The sequence below is a fragment of the Camellia sinensis genome, chromosome 15 (assembly GCF_055761805.1).
Source record: "Camellia sinensis isolate YWXY chromosome 15, ASM5576180v1, whole genome shotgun sequence".
NCBI classification, from domain to species: Eukaryota; Viridiplantae; Streptophyta; class Magnoliopsida; order Ericales; family Theaceae; genus Camellia; species Camellia sinensis.
Genome location: NC_138975.1, coordinates 49,808,458 through 49,830,536, shown reverse-complemented (window position 1 = coordinate 49,830,536; position 22,079 = coordinate 49,808,458). Strand labels below are relative to the sequence as shown.

The 22,079-nt window shown below is 33.0% G+C and overlaps 1 protein-coding gene across 1 annotated transcript; it reads right to left on the bottom strand.

Moving 5' to 3' along the window:
• Positions 1 to 6,378: 6,378 nt before the first annotated feature.
• Positions 6,379 to 15,220, bottom strand: LOC114267812 (uncharacterized). The gene is made up of 11 exons (XM_082909993.1): positions 14,825 to 15,220; positions 12,753 to 12,863; positions 12,448 to 12,672; positions 12,249 to 12,331; positions 12,062 to 12,162; positions 11,432 to 11,555; positions 11,045 to 11,336; positions 10,790 to 10,960; positions 10,364 to 10,588; positions 8,577 to 8,813; positions 6,379 to 6,725 (listed from the first exon to the last, which is right to left on the bottom strand). Exons 1-11 carry the CDS (start codon positions 15,014 to 15,016, stop codon positions 6,588 to 6,590), a joined length of 1,899 nt encoding a protein of 632 aa, XP_082766119.1. The 5' UTR covers positions 15,017 to 15,220; the 3' UTR covers positions 6,379 to 6,587.
• Positions 15,221 to 22,079: the final 6,859 nt, after the last annotated feature.

Below are 22,079 nucleotides of genomic sequence, written 5' to 3'. Positions count from 1 at the left end.
GATTGAAAACGAGCACACATACACATACTAAACATGATATCAGGTCTACTAGCTGTTAGATAGAGTAAAAAACCAATCATACCTCGATATTTCTTTTCATCTACTGGTTTACCTTGCTCATCTTTGTCGATTTTAATCGATGTGCTCATAGGAGTTGCTATGGGTTTGGACAAATCCATTTCAAATCTTTTGAGAAGATCTTTGATATATTTTGCTTGAGATAGATGAATACTATCTTGGGTTTGTTTTATTTGCAATCCAAGAAAGTAAGTCAACTCTCCCATTATACTCATTTCAAATTCCCCCTGCATATCCTTAGGATATTCCTCGCACAAAAATTCATTAGTAGCTCCGAATATGATATCATCGACAAAAATTTGAACATGAGCATATCATCATTTTTTATTTTTATGAAAAGAGTGGTATCAATTTTTCCACGAGAAAAACCTTTTTCAATAAGAAAATTTCTCAAGCGTTCATACCAAGCTCTAGGAGCTTGTTTTAAACCATACAAAGCTTTTGAAAGTTTATAAGCGTGGTCTGGGTGTTTGTGGTTTTCAAAACCGGGAAGTTGTTCAACATACACTTCCTCCGAAATATAACCACTTAAAAAGGCACTTTTCACATTCATTTGGTAAAGTTTAAAATTTCTAAAACAAGCAAATGCAAGCAACATATGTATGGCTTCAAGGCGTGCAACAGGTGCAACTATTTCATCAAAATCAATACCCTCTTCTTGGTTATAACCTTGGGCTACAAGTCTAGCTTTGTTTCGAATAACAACACCAGATTCATCCATTTTCTTTCGAAAGGTCTATTTAGTTCCAATAACAGAATGTTCTTTAGGGCGAGGTGACAAATTCCAAACTTCATTTCTTTCAAACTGATTTAACTCTTCTTGCATAGCAAAAATCCAATTTTCATCAAGTTCAGCCTCAGAAAAAGTTTTTGGTTCAATTTGAGAAACAAAAGCTAAATTACCACATATATTATTAATAGAAGAACGAGTTCTTACTCCTTGTGTGGCGTCTCCTATAATGAGATCTTTGGGATGTCCATGAGCATACTTCTATTTTTTGGGTAGATCATGCTCCTTTATGGGATGGGCATATTCTTTTTAAAGATCTTCCATAGAGATTTCAATATTGGGTTTCGAAGAATGAAGTTCATCATTTTCTGATAAATAAATGCCTTCAATTCTTGGATTTGAATCTGCAGCATCATCAACAACAATATTCTTGGAAGCAAATGAGTTAGATTCATCAAAAGCAACATGTATGGATTCTTCACCGAGTAAAGTTCTTTTATTAAAAACGCGATATGCTTTACTAGAATTTGCATAGCCAAGAAATACAGCTTCATCAGATTTTGTGTCAAATTTCCCAAGATTCTCTTTATTGTTATTGAGTACAAAGCATTTACAACCAAATGCATGAAAGTGGCCAATGTTGGGTTTTCTACCTTTCCATAGTTCATATGGTGTTTTCTTCAATATGGGTCTAATCATGGCACAATTAATAACATAGCAAGCAGTATTGACAGCTTCCGCCCAAAAATATCTTAGCAGATTATTTTCACAAAGCATAGTACGAGCCATTTCCTCAAGAACTCTATTTTTTCTTTCTACCACACCATTTTGTTGAGGAGTTCGAGGAGCAGAAAAATTATGATCAATGCCATGCTCATTACAAAAAAGAATAAACTCATCATTATCAAATTCTCTACCATGATCATTTCTAATGGTACAAATAGTAAGACTAACCATATTTTGAATACGTTTACAAAGAGCTGAAAAAGCAAAGTAAGTATTACTTTTGTGTGCCAAGAAAATCACCTAAGTAAATCTAGTATAATCATCCACACAAACAAGACAATAAGATTTTCCTACAAGACTTAAGGTTCTAGATGGTCCAAATAAGTCAATATGCAATATTTGAAGTGGTATAGATGTGGAAATGATATTTTTGGATTTGAAAGAGACTTGTGTTCGTTTTCCTTGTTGACAAGCATCACAAAGTCTATCCTTTTCAAAAATAATTTTTGGCAAGCCAACGACCAAATCAAGTTTTGAAAGTTTTGAAAGCAAATCCATATGAGCATGTCCTAACCTCCTGTGCCATAACCATCCAGATTCATTTAAAGTAGATAAGCACTTAACATTATGATTTGGAGATAAGCTATGCAAATCAAATGTATACACGTTCTCATCCCTATGTCCAACAAAAAGCATTGAGTTATCAGTAGAATTTTTAATAGTGCAGTAAGACTTATCAAAAGAAATATGATTGCCTTTATTACACATTTGACTAATACTAAGCAAGTTATGCTTCAATCCTTCAATGAGCAATACGTTCTCAATAATGGGTGAGGAAGTTTTATCGATACTGCCTTCACCTATGATCTTTCCCTTACTATTCTCTCCAAAGGTTACATGACCTCCTTCTTTGGATTTAAGAGTTGAGAACATTGCTCTATCACCGGTCATATGCCTTGAGCAAGCACTATCGAGGTACCACCGGTTGTTGCTAAAATTTGACCTAAAGCACACCTGCAAGAATCAGATTTTTGTTGGCTTTTTGGTACCCATCTTTTCTTGGGTCCATGAGAGTTAGAAGTTGAAGTGTTTTTGGGAACCCACTTCTTTTTCATTCTATTGAATGAGTTTCTCTTAGCAGAACATAAAGGAGAGATGTGGCCTTTTCTTCCATAGTAACGGCATGTGAGATGAGAATGGTTAGATGATACAAAGGATTTTTGGGAAGTTGTTGCTTTCAAAAGTGGTTTATAGCCAATCCCCATTCTTCCAAAGGTTTGAGTTTGACTTTTCAGAATTTTGTCTAAGGTATCTCTCCCTTGAGTAAATTTTGAAAGAATATTTTTTAAATCTTCTATGTTTTCATTTAAGACAACTTTCTCATTTTTCAAAATTTCATTTTCCTTTTGCAAAAATTCTTTTTCTTTTGAGAATTCTTTCTCTTTTTCCATTGTCAAGACTTCGTTTTCTAAAGTATTGATTTTAGAAGTTAAAAAATCATTTTCTTGAGAGAAACTAGAAATCAATTTCTTTTGACAACTACTTTTCAAACTTAATTTTTTAAATTCATCATGTAGTTCATCAAAAGCAGTTCGTAATTCATCGAAGGTAAAGGAGTCATCATTTACCTCATCTACAAGTGCCATTAAGTATAGATTTGCGACTTTATTTTTGCAAATATCCATCTCTGAGTCGCTATCATCATTGTCTTATCCCCATGCTACAATCATGGCTTTCTTCTTATCCTTCTTGAATTGTTTTTTGAGCTCTGGACATTCTGATTTGTAATGACCCGGCTTGTTACATTCATAGCAGATCACTTCGGATTTTTTATGACTTTCTCCTTTTTGAAGATCTTTATTGAAATCTTTTCTGAAAAACTTCCTTACACCTTGCTTCTTCTTTACAAATCTTTTGAATCTTTTAATAATGAAAGCCATCTCTTCATCTTCTTCTGAAGCATCTTCTTCTTCCTCTTAAGATTTTATGGTGGACTTGAAAGCTATCCCTTTCTTCTTATTCTTGTCTTCTTCTTCTTTTCCTTCTTGCATAATGATCTCATGGGTTAGGGAAGATCTCATTAGCTCATCAAGACTTAATGTTGATAAGTCTCTTGCTTCTATCACTACAATAACTTTGTTCTCCCAACTTTTTGGCAATGATTGGAGGACTTTTCTGACAATTTCTGCTTTCGTGTAAGTCTTCCCAAGAGATTTAAGACTGTTTATAATATCTGTGAAACGAGTGAACATTTGGGATATTTTTTCATCTAGTTTCATCCTCAAGAGCTCATAGTTATGATCAAGTAAGCTCACTCTAGATTCTTTAACTTGAGTGGTTTCCTCATGAGTTACAACAAGTTTATCTCAAATTTCTTTTGCAGTGGTAAAAGTGCATATTCTGTTAAACTCGGTAGCATCAAGTGCACAATACAGCATATTAGCAGCTTTGGCATTTAATTGAATATTTTTATAGTCAGCACTAGTCCACTCACTCTCAAGTTTGGGTACTAGCAGACCATCTACGGTTTTTGTGGGTACCTTAGGACCCTCACATATGATTTTCCAAACTTCATAGTTAGTAGATTGAATGTGCATAATCATGCGGGTTTTCCAATAGTTAAAATTTGTTCCATTGAAGAAGGGTGGTCTGTTTAAGGCTTGACCTTCAAGGAGAGAAGAACTAGGGTTTGCCATAGATCACTCTAAGACGGTTAAGTCACACTACTAGAGATGGGGCTCTGATACCAATTGTTAAGCAGGAAAGCAACCCAAGAGGGGGGTGAATTGGGTTATTAAATAATTTGGTCTAAAAAATAAGGTTCAAAAGATCTCAAGTAATTAAATGCAGCAGATAATCAATAGATTAACAGAAAGTAAAAAGAATAGGAAAGAAGAACTTAACACAGGGATTTATAGTGGTTCGGCTCATCTGCCAACGTCCACTCCTCAAGAATTCTCCTTGAAAATTTCTTCACTATGAATCGATGCTCCACCAAGCTCTTCCAACTTGAGGTTTTTACAAAAGGACTTACTTCAATCTGTTGAGGATCCTACCCAACAAAATGCCTTACTTTACAAATGTTTCACTCAGAAACTAAGAAACTAGAAAAGGAGGTTCAACTGTCCTCCTTGACTATAACTATCTCTCAAAAGATGGATTATGAAAGTGTAAGCTCACAAGTAAGTTTTGGACTAACTTAGATCTGAAAATGGGAGAACACAAGTGAAATCACAAAGATTGAAAATGATGCTCGGTATACTTGGTGTAGTTGCAGTCGTATCTCCTATCTTTTTAGATCTGAAAAAGATCCAGATTTATAGCTTCTATCCGACTCATCTCTTGAAGTAAATACACACCCATGTGGGTTTATTATCCGTTGGAGCTGGGCAAGGAAAAAGATTCCAGCCGTTGTGAGTGGAGCATGGTTGGCACAGGTTGTTTTCTGACCATTGGAGATGGAGTATCCTCAAAGGAAGTGATGCCCATTCTTGGGATATAAAACTATGGTGGATGGATATGATGTTGTCTCTATGCTTTTTCTTTTTCAGATCTTGGGAGTGGTGTGAGTGGAGAATGTTTCCTCCATTGAGTCAGAGATTATTGTCCCAAGGTTCCTTTTGATTAGAATAACATTTGTCTAATGATGATGTCACAGAGACCCTCTTTGAGTTGGAAGATGGCGGCTAGGTTTTGTTCAACCCAGACATAAAGGTGTCGACCCCTGCAGATTGGGTGTCGACCCTTTGCTCTGACTTTTCTTTGCTGTGTTGATTTACATGTGCACATTGAATTTTTCCTTTGCTTTCTCTCTCTCTCTCTCCCTCCAAAACAAGGTCCACTCTTAATCTCAATCATGAGACAAGCTAGACCAAGAAAGAAATTTCCTTCAGTACACATGAATCTTGTTACACATTTTTACGTATATTTTATGTATGGTTTGAAAAATGTTATATAATTTTTTAATAAAATTATGATAATTTATCATTTAGAATGAAATTATGTAATTTTTTTTATTATAATGTTACGCATTTTTATGATAATATTATGAAAAATGTATAACCTAACCCCAAAGATGCGTTACTTCATTTTTTAACAAATTATTATAATTTTATCAAAAAAATTACATAATATTTTTCACAAAAATATATAAGTATGTATGTATGATTCATAACATGTCCTAGAAACAAAATAATAAAAAGCGATTAACCGATAAGTTTCATATTTTGGACTTGTAATCCATATAGTCCTATATTTTTTCTTATGATCTATTTAGTTCTTTTGGATTTGTAATGACTCATTTGTCCGCCACATAGGATTCACTTTTGGAAAAACTATACTAAAGAGTTTTTTAATATCACATCATATCCGTCACGTTAGTGTCACATTTGGGAAAAAATACATTAAAGAGTTTTTAATTTTTTTTAAAGTATCACATCATACCCGCCACGTTGGTGTCACATGTTACATTTGGAAAAAGTACACTAAGTAGTTTTTAATTTTTTTTAGAGTGTCACATCATACCTGCCTTGTTGTCATATTTGAAAAAAGTACACTAAGAAGTTTTTATTTTTTTTGAAGTGTCATATCATACTTGTCACGTTATCACATTAGGAAAAAGTATACTAAAGAGTTATTATTATTATTTTTAAGTGTCATATCATACCCATCACGTTGTCACATTAAGAAAAAGTACACTAAAGAGTTTTTATTTTTTTGAAGTAAAAGTTTTGGAGTGTTATATCATACCCGTTACGTTGTCACATTTAAGAAAAGTACACTAAAGATTTTTTAATTTTTTTGGAGTGTCACGTCGTTAGAGTATCACATTAATACCTGCCACATTGGAATATCACATCATACTTGTCATATTAATAAAAAGATATAGTTGTCAACCAAAGCACTACAAAAAGAAAAATTGAGACCACACAAAAAACTTTTCACTAATAGAATTTAACATATCAATAAAAAAAACTTAAAACTAATTAGAGTATTTATTTGTGAAATGGGATAAATACCCCAATAATAAATCTAGATATGAGAAATGAAGGATTCAACCACGCAATTGGCGGGGAGGGATGGTGGCCCTTGGGGGATTGGGGATTGAGTCATTTGGTCCTAGATCATCTATTGGTGGCCGTTGTTTATGATGATCAGTCACTGATTGATATGCCATCGCCAGAGCCAAACCCTATATTCATTATAAAAGGAAAAAATTATAAATTAGTGTACATTTTAAAAAATAATTATAGATTAAAAAAACAAATTATAATTATTAAGTATTTATAAATTTTATCATTGATTTGTAATTGTTTTTAAACTTTTATTGATTTGATCAGACAACTTATGAGATTTTTAGTTAAAACAAGATTCTCAGAACATATAGAAAGATATAGAAGTCCACCTTTTTTTCATCTTTCATTTAACGACAATACTACGTATCTCAAATTTTGTGGCTCAAAAGTGGCTCAAATGGCCAAAACGACGTCGTTTTGAGTACAGAACAACATAAAAATGGCCAAAACGATGTCGTTTTGGCCATTTGAGCCACTTTTGAGCCACAAAATTTGAGCTACGAGACATTTTCCTTCATCTAACTCACATACGAAGATGAAATTCATATTATTTTTCTAAGTTCATAAGAGAGAGAGAGAGAGAGAGAGAGTTCCAACATTAGTGGTATTAATAAACATATTTATCTTGCATCTAGGCAGTTAAAAAAAAAAAACTTATTTGCCTGGTTTTGATTGATTTTTTAAAAATGAAATTATTTATTTTTTATGATTTTTATTTTTATTTTTAATGAATATTTTATACATACTTTTTACTTTTAAATGCACATAAAAAATAAGATATTCGTAAAAAATAATATATAAAAAATTAATAAATACACCAAAGAATACAAAAATATACTATATTATATATATATATATATATATTTGATATCTAAGTTAAGTACATATAAAAAGTAAAAAAATTACTTATAATATTTAAAAATTCACTAAAAAAGTATAAAAAATTAAAAATTCAATTTTTAAAAAATCAAAGAAAATCAAACAAGGTGACGAATTGAAGCGACTACTCAAGATGGATTGAAATTTTAATTTTTGATCGATTTTAATAAAGTATAGTGTATTTATTTTGTAAATTTTTTTTTTTTTTTTTTTACAAATATCGATAAAAAAAATTATATTTAAATACACTATATATTTTGACTTTTTGAACATTAGTTAAAAGTCACTGATTTGTAATGAAAATTAGATAGGGTGGTATTTAATAGAACCACCACCACTCTGCGTCTTTATTTATTCCAAATTCTACAAATTTTTATAGAATTTTTTTTTTTTTTTTGGGTGGTAAACTCCCTATTTATATTAAATCGAACGATCAGCAAAACAAAAAAGTATTATCTGATCTATTTGAAAATGAATTTGTTTACACATTGATAGAGTATATGAATAATACACACTATCTTATTGGTTCAAAAATGTGTACTCCATATTAAAGAAACATATTGATTCAACTTAAATTAGGGTTCCACAATTTTGAACCAATCAAAATACATGCTTTGTTTACACTTCTTGTCAGTGTGTAAACAAAATTAGACTTAATGAATTTTGGATTCTCAACCAACATTAAAGCGTTCGATCAGTGCTAAATTTTCTTCCTAACTCCAACAAAATTGCATCTATTTAAGAAAAAAGGGTACATAAAAATGTGGACTTGAGATGCTGATGTAGGGCTTGTCAAATAGATCGTCAAAAAAAATAATAAAATAAGGCTAATTAGACATTTATAGTCGCATAATAAGATCACATTTATTGTTTTTTAAAAAATGAAAAGCAAGCATGATTTTGATAATAGATTTTCTATTTTTTTAAAACAAATGTGACCTTATCATGTAGTTATAAATGTCTTATTAACTTGATGTTTTTCATGAAAATTCTACTCAACAAACTTTACAATATGATCAGTTCAGATCATCGTTACATCAACACCCCCAAGTCCTAAAAAATGTAGGTTAAATGCAGAGGAAACTTACAATGTGATCATGCTCTGGAGGGGAATAAATGCCAGTAGTGATGGTAGTTCTTCGGCGAGTATGGTTTGAAAGAGGTGGGTCTGATATCATTTTAAAACCAGTTGGAACTACTATTACTGGCATCCCAACTAGATTTCCCAAGCAAACTTTTTCCCAATCTGTTGCATTTCCAACAAATGCATCAACTGTGAAGCTCTCTTTCACTTCCCTTATCAATTTCCCTCGCGCTCTCTGTGCCTGTTCGGGTAATCATTCACATATTAACAATGAAGTGATGATAGTACAAAATAATAGTAAACAGGAAATGCATTCTGTTACGGAAAGTGCTGTTCTTTCAGAATTTTATTTTTATTTTTATTTTTTTACACAATCATCGATTAGAATGACATGACAGTAACATTTTTTTTATTTATTGTAAAAGACCTGGCAATATTTGATTTTATCACTTTAAAACAAATAGAACCACTATAAATCCAAAAAAGCTTAGAAAACTATCTAAAATTTGACCTATTTTGGAAAGTGGGTTAAAAGTCAATTCTCAGTTTTTAAACCATTTCCCTTCCTCACAAAAAAGCTAAAAAAAATATCAAAAAACAGCTTTTAACCATTTTCTCAAAACACCCTTTGCATAAATCATCAAGATTCACTCAAGATTTAACTCCACAATACAAAGTTTGTACACACTGTACATCAAAAATTCATTGTAATTTTATATATACTTTTCTGGTTTCCTAGACTTTTGCTAAACTAAAAGTTTATCAAGTTGGTATATATTTTTATAAATATCACATCATTCTGGTTAATAATTATGTAAAAGTTCATCAATAATATCATTTTCCTTTTGTAACTAAAGGCATCTTCATGGATTTTTGTTTGTCTAATCTGGATTTTACTTTCCAGAGTTGGGTCCAAGGAGATTTGGGTTGGACTACTTTTAAAATTGTACTGTTTGTACTTATTTTTTAGATAAATGTGGTACGATCAAATGACTATCAATTTTAGTATGGACAATTTGCTCTGTGAGTTTTATAAAATGAACCATTCGGATTGTTAAAATAAGCCCATACTAGGCCAAACTAGACAATCGAAGACAATCCGATCCCTTTCGGCTCTCTACATATATGTGGTCATATCAAAAATACAAAAACAGTCTCATGCTCACAAGGAGTTGGGAGAATCCATATAGGAATACTCAACATGCTAATTTGCTATGAAATAATCAAAACAAGTATCCACCACCCCCCTACTTACTTTACAACCCATAACAGTTCCAAAATTCTACTCAAACTACTAGAACTGCTTAAAATATGAAAAAAGCACCAGAAATTCAGAGATTAGGGAAACAGAATAAAGCATGAAATATTTCTCTAACCAATTCTTTGAAGGGTAATCTTTTATGCTTATTCTCTAATCTAATTTGTTAATATATAATATACATTAGATATGTTCATATATAATATACATTGGATACCAATCTTACATTGTATGCTGACATTGTATGCTGTAAAGGCCAAACACCACTCACACACTTTCATTATTACGCATAGCTTTTGTCTTAGCTTTTGTCTTCTCCTTTCGATGCTTCCTCTATAAATGAGCATCACTCTTGTAACCAATATATATTATTGAATATAACATTCATTCAGTCTCTCTCCTTTCTCTCTCTCTACCTCTCTACCAATCTCACATAATTAATGAATTTAAAATTCAAAATTCTAGTCTTTTTTAAGCAGTAATTGTTCCCATTTAACTGGTAACGATCAATCAGAGGTTCGAAATGAAATTACCTGAAGATAGTCCACTGCAGGTACCATGCGAGCACGACGAAGTTCAACAGGCCATTGATCTTGATCTTCATAGTTGTCATCCTGCCTAGATCGCTGCCACTCATCGAAGTGGGACAACATATCTACATCCATTGTGAAATTCATTATACCTTGAACTGAGTCAACACTGTAATTCAGTTTGAAAGGAACCATATTAACACCCTTGGACCGAAGAACATGGACAACCTGCCATGCCAACACAAAAATTACCAAACAATTTAGCTTTGTGATGTCACCGGAAATGGATCATCCGGAACGTAGCTAGTTTCTCAATGTCGTTTGATAACATTATCAATTTCATGCATTTTGTTTCAAAGTTTTCACTTTCAGCTATCAAAAAACATTACTACTAAAACAGAAAACGGAAGCGTTTTAAAGTGAACTTACCTCCATCTCAGCATCATCAAGATATCCAACAGTTAACTTTGTAATGTCAACTGAAAACGGATCATCAAGGGAAATATTTCTCGATGACAGATCACCCGGATCCTTCCCTCGAATAGCATCAAGAACAACTGTGCAATCCACAGCACTTCTACAGAAAGGCCCGAGCTTATCCTGTCAAAAATTACCATCTACAATTTAACAGAAGAAAAAAAATGACACAAAATGTGATGCACAAATAAATATTTTGATTCATACCAAGCTCTCAGATATGCTCATGACACCGGTTCTTCCAACAGAACCAAAAGTTGGGCGCAGCGCAGTCACACCACAACGGGCAGCAGGGTAGGTGATGGAGCCAGCTGTTTCAGAACCAATTGCGAACGGAACCATACCTGCTGAGGTGCAGGCAGCAGGCCCAGCAGATGAACCCGTGGAATATTCCTCAATATTCCACGGGTTCCTTGTTCTGCCCCCAAACCAGATATCATCGTATGCCAATGATCCCGAGACAAGTTTTGCCACGAGAACTGCCCCTGCAGACTTCAGCCTGTATCAAGTGTCATTAGCGAAATAAATAACTTTATATGATGAACTACTTAAGATACTGCATTGTAAAGTGGCTTTGAATGATTAATTGTGTACCTCTTGTAAACCCAAGCTTCAATGTTTAGAACTTGATTTTTGAAACTTCTTGAACCCCATGTTGTCTTGTAATGGGGTACTGCAATTATATCTTTTAATCCGTATGGGATTCCATGGAGAGGACCTATAATGCAATTTGGCCAAAAATTCTCAAAACAAGTTCATAAAATATAAAATTGCAGTTGCAGTCCACTGGAAACGTTAAAAGAACAAAGAACAATAATGATTCAATTGTTATTTATTTTATTTTACTTCATTTATTTTTAAATTTGATCTAGTGCATGAGATTCCTATAAAGTAGCAATCTGGGAAGAGCAAGATATACACAGCCTTATCCCATTTCTGAATAGCGGATGATGATTCAATTGTAAAAAAAAAAAAAAAAACAACAACAACAACTAAAAAGAAGAGGTAACTAGTCCGCTAAAGCAGGAATTCGGGGACAACAAGATGTACACATCCTTAGCCCATTTCTGAAAAGGTTATTTCCGTGACCCGGACACACCCCACCAGAACTACTTTGCCATACTCTGCTGAATATATTATGTTCAGTAATCAGATCTTCAATTTTGCTATGAAAATTTACATTACTTTATGATTAGATTGACAGTAAACAGAACAGAGAGGTACCCAAGTATATGCCTTTCGCAAGTAGTTCATCGGCCTTTTTTGCCTGTTTATATGCTAACTCTTCAGTATAAGTGACCACAGCTTCAAGAACAGGATTGTATCTGTACATATCCACTAAGACATCATCATTATCTAAAAGCAATAGTATAATTAACACTGAAAAAAAGGAAAGTTTGCTCACTATTACCTCTTTAATCTCTTCAAGAAAATCCCAGTAAGCTCCTCGGACGTGATTTGTTTTGTCTTAATGAGTTGACCCAGTTCAAGAACCTAATGACCACCCCAAACCCATATCCCAAAATTAACACACATACACACACACACGCACAAAAAAAAAAAAAAAAACACAATTTAATTCAAATTTTGCGGTAGAAGCAATGGATTACAGTCATGAAAGCAATATCTTCTTCATTTTTAGGCCTCTGTACACCGGAGAGAGAAGGAATATTAAACTTCTTGCCCACATCTTGTGCTTGTTCATTGCCCCAATGCGGATTAAAAACCAAACAAGATGGATTGTGTAACCCTCCATTAGCAGAAGCAACTAACTTCCGATTGGATTTGATTATCGGTTGATTGAACTCTTTTACACCCTTTTCAATCTCCAGCATCTAAAAGGAAATGGACATAATTAACATATATCCTCAAAAATCATTGGAGCTGAAGTATATTAACAAGCTGTCTAATTTACCTTGGTATAATTGAAGAAGCCAGCATCAAGTAATTTAAACGTATTTGTAAGTAGTGAATTATGATTTTCCAAGCATTCTGTGTTGTTCTTAGATTCAAACTTCTCAATGTCCTGATCAAAGAATTTTCAAGAATCAATAGGAAGCGTTTAAGACGAAATGAAATTAATTAACTAGCCTTACTTTTGATGGATTTTACATGGAAAAAAAGGTCCAGGATTGAACCCGAACATTCTTACAACATTTCCCATATTTTTTTATATGCACTCCCCTGTTTTACAAACATTAGGCTACATTGTAATTGGGGGTTATCTTTTTTAACAAGCATTCAAAAATTTCCAAGGATAGAACATAGAGAGAAAGTTGTATCTGATGCTCTTTTGTGGTTACTCAATCGGTTCTCAATTGATAAATTGAATAAGTTACAATTATTATTATTATTATTATTATTATTATTATTATTATTATTATTATTATTATTTTGGATAAATGAACGGGCAGCAAAATAAATGATTTGAATTATCAAACAAGACCCATAGTGGATCCCACGGGCCGAGACAGCACCCTATCCCAATCATGGACTGGAGGAAGCCAATCCATTTTCTTACTAACATTTTTATGTCCAAAATTTGGATAGTAAGAGAAAAATGAAATAAAAAAAAATAATATTTCATTCACATTTCTCTAATTTTTTTCATTTTTCTTTTCAACTTCTTACCTAAATTTATGATCCAATCACAACAAATAATTTTTTTTTATATGTTTTGATGATTTTATAAAAATTAACTGGTAAATTTTGTCTTGCAATGTTAGAGAGGGGTGCTATATATCATGGATGAATCTTATAGAATTTTCCTCTCATACGTGAATTCATACAATAAATTTCACATATATATTATATATATTATATTAAGAATCTTGTAGTGCAATATTTGTTGCATAGATTCATATGAAATGTGAAAAAGTATATAAAATAATACATAAAATTCATTCAATTGACAAATATCATTTATCTAAGCTTTTACTTGGAAGGCCGATAAATTTTCAACCATAACATAAAATACCAAAAAATGACAATAAATAAATAAATAAATTTGGTCCAAGACTTGGGATTTTTACATAAATAGTTTCCAATTTCGAACTGAAGCAATTTACACCAATAAATAAATAAACTCTACTCTCTCTCTCTCTCTCTCTCTCTCTCTCTCTCTCTCTCTCTCTCTCTCTCTCTCTCTCTCTCTCTATATATATATATATATATATACTTATTGTTATATTCGGGTCCATACATATCACCACAAGTCCGTTTTAATTCGATGATCTGAAGCGTTCATTTTATAGGACACTTAGTATGTATCGTCCTTTAAAAAAATTTAAATCAATCTAATAATTATAATATTTTCATTTTATTACATTTATTTTTGAAAAAATAGATGAAATGATCCATTGTTTTGGAAATAAATGATTAAAATAAATATATTATAATTATTAAATTATTTGAACTTTTTTCAAATACAAGATAATGTTAGAAGATGAATAATTTAAAATATCAAAATAAAATCCGTCATAGACTTAGGCCAAGTTTGGGAAGATTAAAAAGTGTACTTTTTGTCTTTTTTGACTAAAAAATTGAGGTTAAAAATATGGATGTTTGGGTTAACTTTTTGACTTTTTATTGAAAAATGTGTAATAAAAAATTGTAAAAATTGATTTGTAGGGAAAAATTTGAATTGGGAGTTGTGCAGCCGTAATTGTTGACTTTTGGTGAATAGTGTTAACTTTTTAACTTTTTGAGTAACTTTTTTGCTTTTTAGCTTTTTTGAAAGTACCCAAACTTGGCCTTAATGAGCCCAAACATAATGGTAAAATTCAAGAAAATATAACCATATAAGAGAGGATTATTGATTCATTACCAAATTTATTTAATCTGAATTTATCCGAATGAATCTCTTCCTGGAAAAAGACTCACACATGAGAGACTCTTTTCAGAAAAAGACTTATTCGAGCAAATTCGAGTTAAACAAATTCAGTGGACATAACGGTATTGATATGAGAGAGAGAGAGAGAGTACTACTTTGCGATGAGTTCCGGCGAGAAGACGGTGGGAAGATGGTATTGCTGTAGTTGTGGAAGAGGCGGTGGGAAGAGTAGTACAAGTAGTAGGACCAACAACGAATGCAAACAACATGACAAATGCGCACAACAAAAACAGTGTGATACTTGTCCGACGAAGGAGGGGCTTCGCAGCACTCCGAGGAAGACACATGTCGATTGATTTCACTGATGTCGGAGTAAAGCGAGTTTACTCATCAACCTGTTGCAGGATTATTGATGAAAGGCTTCCTGGTTGTTGTTCGGCCTTTTATTTTGTCGTTTTCTAGGATTTTATTTGTTTCGAAAGTCGTACCGCATAGTGATGCGTTCTAAAAAAAAAAAAAAAAAAAAAAAGGTCGTATGGTGATGGTGGCGTGTCAATTAATATTGTCGCCGAGTTTGACTATCCAGCCTAGCTCGGCCTGCCCTCTCAATGTGATGAGATGAGTATTCAAACATAACGGTTTTATATATATATATATATATATATATTATTTTATTGACTTTGTTAGATTAGCATTATAGGAGAAAATTTTCTACATAAATATTTACACTCTCTTAATCCAGTTTTTTTAGGTCTGGTTTAGCATAATTTATATAATCTATCTTTTTATCTTTTTTTCATCATATTACTTTTATTTTTCTGCACATCTTTTCGTAAAAAGACAAAAAGTCCACTTTTTTAGGAAGGTGAAATGTGAAAAAACATACCTATATTTCATCTAGTTTCACACACCTTTTCCCTTTTACTTTCCAAATTTCTCTCCAAATCCTCCAACCAAACACAACGTAAGAGAGTTAAATCTATTATCTCTTTAGAGATTAAGCTCTAAGAAAGACGAGATAGTCAACTAGGTTATGATATTTCAAAATAATTTTTTTAGGAACAATTTAAATTTTTTGAAAATTTACTTGGTTGTACCTCTTGAAAATAGTTTAGAGTTTTGAAGTTTGTGATAATTTGATTTTTTTTGTAATTAAATAAATAGGTGTAGAAAAAAAAAAAGTGATTCGAAATGAGAGAAACAAATGACTGATTAATGTGTGGTAAGAAAAAGTTATTTTTTATTATTATTATTTTTTTTAATTTCAACTATTGAATTTTTTTTTCTCTAAAAATATGTTTTGAAATACAAACATGGTAGTTTCCGATTAGGCTAGGACCAATCAAGTCTGAAAAACGTGAGTACATATATATAGTAAGGTAAGAAAAATGTGAAAGAATTGATTAAATCAATCGAATTAAGAAACGATTATATTTGGTCTATTTTTTTAATATGAATTTGTCTGTGCAATTTTTCAATTTTATTTTTTTCGATTTTGGATTTGATATCGATTCAAGTACCTTGTATATCGAACTAAACCGAAATCGACCGTTTAAACATATATTATATTTATAATATATATATATAATATAATATAATGTTATTAATAAGTATAATAAATTATTAATCTCAATTAATTAACCTTATCATCTCTATAATCTAAATTAGTAAAGTATTATTATATATTAATTCTAACTCATTATTCTTAAAACTTTAGTACTTATTATTTTGTTTGTTTGTATTTTTGTTAAGCGCAGTGATTGAGGGCCCGACGTTTTCGGGGCTCGAATGCCCCGAAATTCCGTTTAAGGTAAAAAAAAAAAAAAAAAAAAAAGGAAAAAAGAAAGAAAAAAAAAAACAGTTTCCAAAATTAGAAATTAGGGGCATTAGGGGCAAATTTTTTAGGGCCACCAATCATTTTTGTTTTGTTAATCTAGGAATTTGAAAGTTTTTATTAAATTGATGGATTAGATATGTTTGAAATGTTTCTAGGAATTTGTTTGTTTCTAATTCAATGTTTTTACATAGATTGGTGATTATATTAAAAATAATTTAAGTTTGAAAGGTCCTAAACCGATTATACCGTACCAAACCAAACCGTTTCAATTGGTTCAGCTTGATAGGAGAAACGGTCTGTATCGGTGCTTAAAATAATTAAACAGACATTATCGGTTTGATGAAAAATTCCACTTCAATACAAATTATACCGAATCGATTATATCCCTAATCATATATGTGTATTAAATTTATGCCTATTTAGTTTTAAAAAGATACTGTGTGATTAGTATTGAAATTTTACATGTTAATATTTACTCCCTTCATTCAATTTTGTTGGTCTATTATTTTATTTTTATTGTCTCAAAATGGATGTCCATTTTGAAATGCCAAAATTTTCCAAATTACCCCTGTAAAGTAATTATAAATATATTTAGAAATAATAATAAAATGATATTTTTGGAATTAATCTTTTAAAATTTGAATTCAAAGAGTAATGATTATATTTTCTTTAAAAAATTAAAATTTTCAAAAGAGAATAGCAATTTAGGATAGAAGAAATATATTTTAAGTATATTTAAATCATATGAATTTTTTTAATGTAGGAATTATGCTTACTTAATACTGTTGTTCTTCCAATTTTAAAATAAAATAAAAAAAAACTATGTTTATTTTTAGTTTTTTAAAAACTCTTTTTAGAAAATTTTACTTTCTTATTTTCCGTATTTTTTTGTTTTAACTAAATTTTTTTTGAATATTTTAAGCAATTTTTTTAATTTTTAGACATACCTAACATAAATACATTTAAAAAGTATAATTTTCGTTAAAAAAAATCTTTAAAAAATTCACTAAATACCAAAAATGTAAAAAAAAATACAAAATTTCAGTATATTTTTCTTATTTTTGTGTATTTATTAATTTTTTAAAATATTTTTTTACAAATATTTTACTTTTTAGATACATTTAAGTAAGGTGCATCTAAAAAAATATTTTAAAAAATGCTTAAAATTTTAAAAAAATCATTAAAAACAAAAAAAAAATACGAAAAACAAAAAACTCAGTTTTCAAAAAATTGAATTCAAAAAATTAAAATCAAACATATTGATTGCTCTTGGAAAAAGAATAATAAAAAGGTGCTCATGCGAGCAGTCCAATTTAGTATTTCTTTGTCTAAAAGTTCAAGCACTAATTTATCATGTTCATAAGGATAAAGCTATGCAAAATGACTAAAATACCCATATATATATATGTAGTTTCCAAACCAAACCAAATCCAACCCTAACCCCTCTCACTCTCTCTTTCTCTTTCTCTCTCTCTCTCTCTCTCTCTCTCTCTTATCTTCACATGTGCTCGATCTCCTCCGCCCACTATTGTCAATCCTTACACCGCTGCACTGCTATGCTGTACGGGGAGCAAATATTCGTCACTTTCCGTACTCTTCGTGTCCAAGCTTCACTTCTTTCCGAGTGACCTGCGAACACAAAGACGGTGAGCTACCCAACGGTGTGCGACCGAAAAACCCCTCTGACGGCCAAGTTAGCACACTTAGAGAGAATAAGAGAGAAAGAGAGACAGAGGGGTAGGTTGCTCTAATAACCAGATATTCCAGACCTGTGCATGGAGGCGCAACACCATTTATATAGTTTCTGCATGCTCCTCTCTGTTTGTCCTCCTTCTAACGTGTAGATATGTTCCCCTCTTACCTTCTTCCATATGTAAGCGTAAACACTGCCACACACCAAATAGCGAAACCACCTAACGGTATTGACACGTGTGGACGACAAAATCTCCTTCTTACAATCCAAGCACGCCACGTAATACACCTTACCGAGCTATGCCAATCACGACTGCGCTACCTATACGGTCCCGTCGAACTAACCTGCGCGTGGGCTCAACTGAGCTCTTCAGTTCATAACAAGCTCTTGCTCAGTCAAACCTCGTTTTCTGAGGAAAAATTCCATCCAACTTAGCAAAATGCACATCTCTAGACTAGGCTAGCACCTCGATTGTATAATCTCACAATTCGGCCTGAGCCCAAACTAGCTCAACCCATTTACTCGGTGTAAATCCCCCTCTCAATTGCCCCTTAATTCTATCCGCGCTCGCGTGACTGGAATTACATCTCGTGGCCGAGCTAAACTCCATCCTCGGTTGTACATCTTGCGCGATCCATGATCTCTCCATCCGCATCGACCCTTTTCCCAATGTCTGGCATCATGTCTTTTTACAGACACGTGGCTTTTCCTCGTTGGGTTCAAATTCGCTTGAACAATTAATAGACTGTGTCTTCCCAGATTTTACAAAATATTCTAATGGTCCTCTTTCAATGATGAACAATGCTATCTTAACTCCCAAAAACGAAAGTGTTGATACATAAACCAATTGCTGATCGAAAGACCAACGTAACAATTACGTGCCAGCCCTCCAAATTCAAATTCTAGCACTCTTGCAAAAATCAAATTCATCTCCTTGTCCGGTTTTGCTCAACTTATTATGTGAATATCTAGGTAGTGGCAGTGCTCGATCGGTCGAGCATGTCACCTTAGCTTGGTTGGACCGTTGCTTGACCTTAAAGGAGCAGCCCATTGAATTCGCAGCTTGGTCCTCATTTTGCTTGATTCGTTGTCGTCAATGAACGAGCTCAGTTGCTCTTTGTCGACATTTCGTAGCTTGGCTTGCTCCAGCTCTTGACATTGCTTGGTCTTGATTCACACAAGACTAGGATTTCTCGGTTATTTCTTATTAGATGGGCCCACACCCTTTCCCTTGCTTGAGATTGTTCTGCCTTTTCTGGTCAATCGTGGGTTTATGTCAAGCTTGATCATGTACAATTGTTTGAACTAATGACCTTGGTTGTTGGTTAACTGACCAAGCTCGTTCAACTTTATTGGCATTGACATTATGTAAACACCCAATTTCCTATTTTCCCTTTCTTGAAACGATAAACCCAAATTTTTGAATTGGAATTTGGTAAGGAAACTATTTCTTCTTTCTCCCATCTTTTCCAAGGTCTTGACTTGTTTAGTCACAAACTCTAAAGCTCGACCTATTGTCACCATTGTTTATAGAGCTCAGCCGGCAGCCACTGTTTATCACCTGATTCAATCTCATATTTTTATTATGTCGTTTATGGCAACACATAACAGCTCTTCGCCCCTACTTTGCTTCTTGCATGGATCGAATATCAAAGTCGTCTTCATAGCTTGGCACTTGGTCGAGTTGTATTGTAAGCTCTCTTCGGAACAAGCAATGGCTATTGGGCCAAGCTGTGTTAAATGTTTTATTCTTCATTTTTGTCTCTTCGGTCGGGTTTTATTTAAATAGATTTACAATCTTGCAGGAGTATGGTTGGTTGGCCCTATCCATGTTCACCCAAGTGGGAGACTGTGGGCTTGCCTTTTTCTCACGCCCCGCCTTTCGGAAAGGTTTGAAAAGAAAGGTCTCACAGTTCAGACTCCTTAGGTTCTGAATCTAATCTCACAAGTGTAATGTGAAACTGATAATCACCAAAGAGTCCAATCCGGCAAATCTTTTTGGAAAATCGATTTTAAATCAAATAATGCCAAATTGGATTGCTTTGCCAGATACAGAGTCGCTACCTAAATATTTTATGTTTAGGGAAATTTAGGAAACCCTGACTCGTGCCGAAGGCCACGTGTCCGTCATCACCAAAGTTGCCTCGGCTCGGGAGCTTAGGTACGAAGGGGGAAGGTCATGAATTGAGCACCTCCGCTCGCCCGATCAAAGGTCGGCCTCTACTAGTCATAATATGATCTTTTATAAACATTATGCATTCTTATTCCGGTTTATTTAGCTAACTTTACTATGTGATGCACACAAGCAAATATAGACTAAATCGCAAGAATTAAAACATTTCAAGTCATGTTTGTTTACGAAAATGGTTTGAATTTGCCACTCTCAGGTGGGCTTAAAGATGCGATTTTGCCACAAAACATAGTGGGCTTAAAACATGATTTGCCACTCAATAAAGTGGGCTTAAAACATACATTCGTTGAATCGTTCCAATTCAAACAACAAGCCTTCATCTACAGGCATTCATGCAATTTAGCATTTAAGCACATAGCCTCATGGCAAGCATGCTAATCATGGCAACATTCACACTTATGCAAGCATGCTAAAGCATAAAAACTTACCTAGTACTCCAAGTCAAAACAAAAACTAGTTAGAAAGATGCATGATCCTAACTATGTTAAGATGCCTAATGCAACACATGCAATAATGCAATTAATAGGCTTGGCTACTAATATGGCATATGAATTGATTTGAACGACATGCGATTAAACACGTATTCAAATAAGTATTGAAATGACAATGCAATTTGAATGATGCGCCAAGCCTCGGTGCATGCAAGACAAATGAATGGATGGAATCATGCGATATGATAATAAAAAATGTCCCTAATCTAACCATCAAAAGCAATTAAATAAAAGGGAGAAAGACGTGGGGTTGGAAGATATACACACACACACACTTATTACAACATTACGCCCTTACGAAGAGGGGTCCAAATGAATAAAAGCTAACTAACTACGCTAATTTAAGCTGAGCTAATTATTACAAATCGAAAATAATTAACTATTCTAGTTAACTAATTATTACAATACTTAACTAACTAATTACAAAGCAATTAAGTTAATTAATTACAACACGTGTTAAACAACTAACTAACTAGACAAGTTAACTAAACGGCCTCGGGAAACGAGGGATGCATGCATGCTCGGTTTCTCCACCCGAAAAGCCACCGTTTTGCTGCTGCGAGCCTTTGTTTGTACATTTGAACACCAAAAATTCTGCCAACTTCCAGAATACCTCTACCCCACCTCAGGAACACTGTGCAAATTTCATTGGTGGCCGACAGGGGGCCTGTCGGCCACCAATGGTGGCCAGTCGGCTGCTAGTGGTGGCCGGTCGGCCACTGATGACATGAACTCCTCTTTTTGCTGCAACAGAGAGAAGATAGAGCAAAATAGTGTATTCTCATAGGTTTATGTGTACTATTTACATTCGTTATCATCAAATAAGCTCAAATGAGTGAAACTCTTAGCTCTCAAACCACCAATCAAGCAATTTCCATGCATGATAGCCAAAGAACCAAGTTTGTACAAGTTTAATGAGTGCAAACAAGACTCAAAAAGACCACCACCCTATCATGCATGATCAAGGGTGATGGTGACCAAGGAAATTGGCACATTTCATCACTTTTGAGTATGAAATGTCCCATTTTCCTTATGTTCGAATTAACGTCCGATTCGAACACATGCAATGCAACATGAAAGATGCTTATCTTGCCTCTTTTACTTGTCCAATTTTGTTTACTCATTTTAATTACCAAAACCATTCTTTAATTGATTTGTCCATTAGTGAATGTCCTCTAATGGAAAGATGGCTCAAACA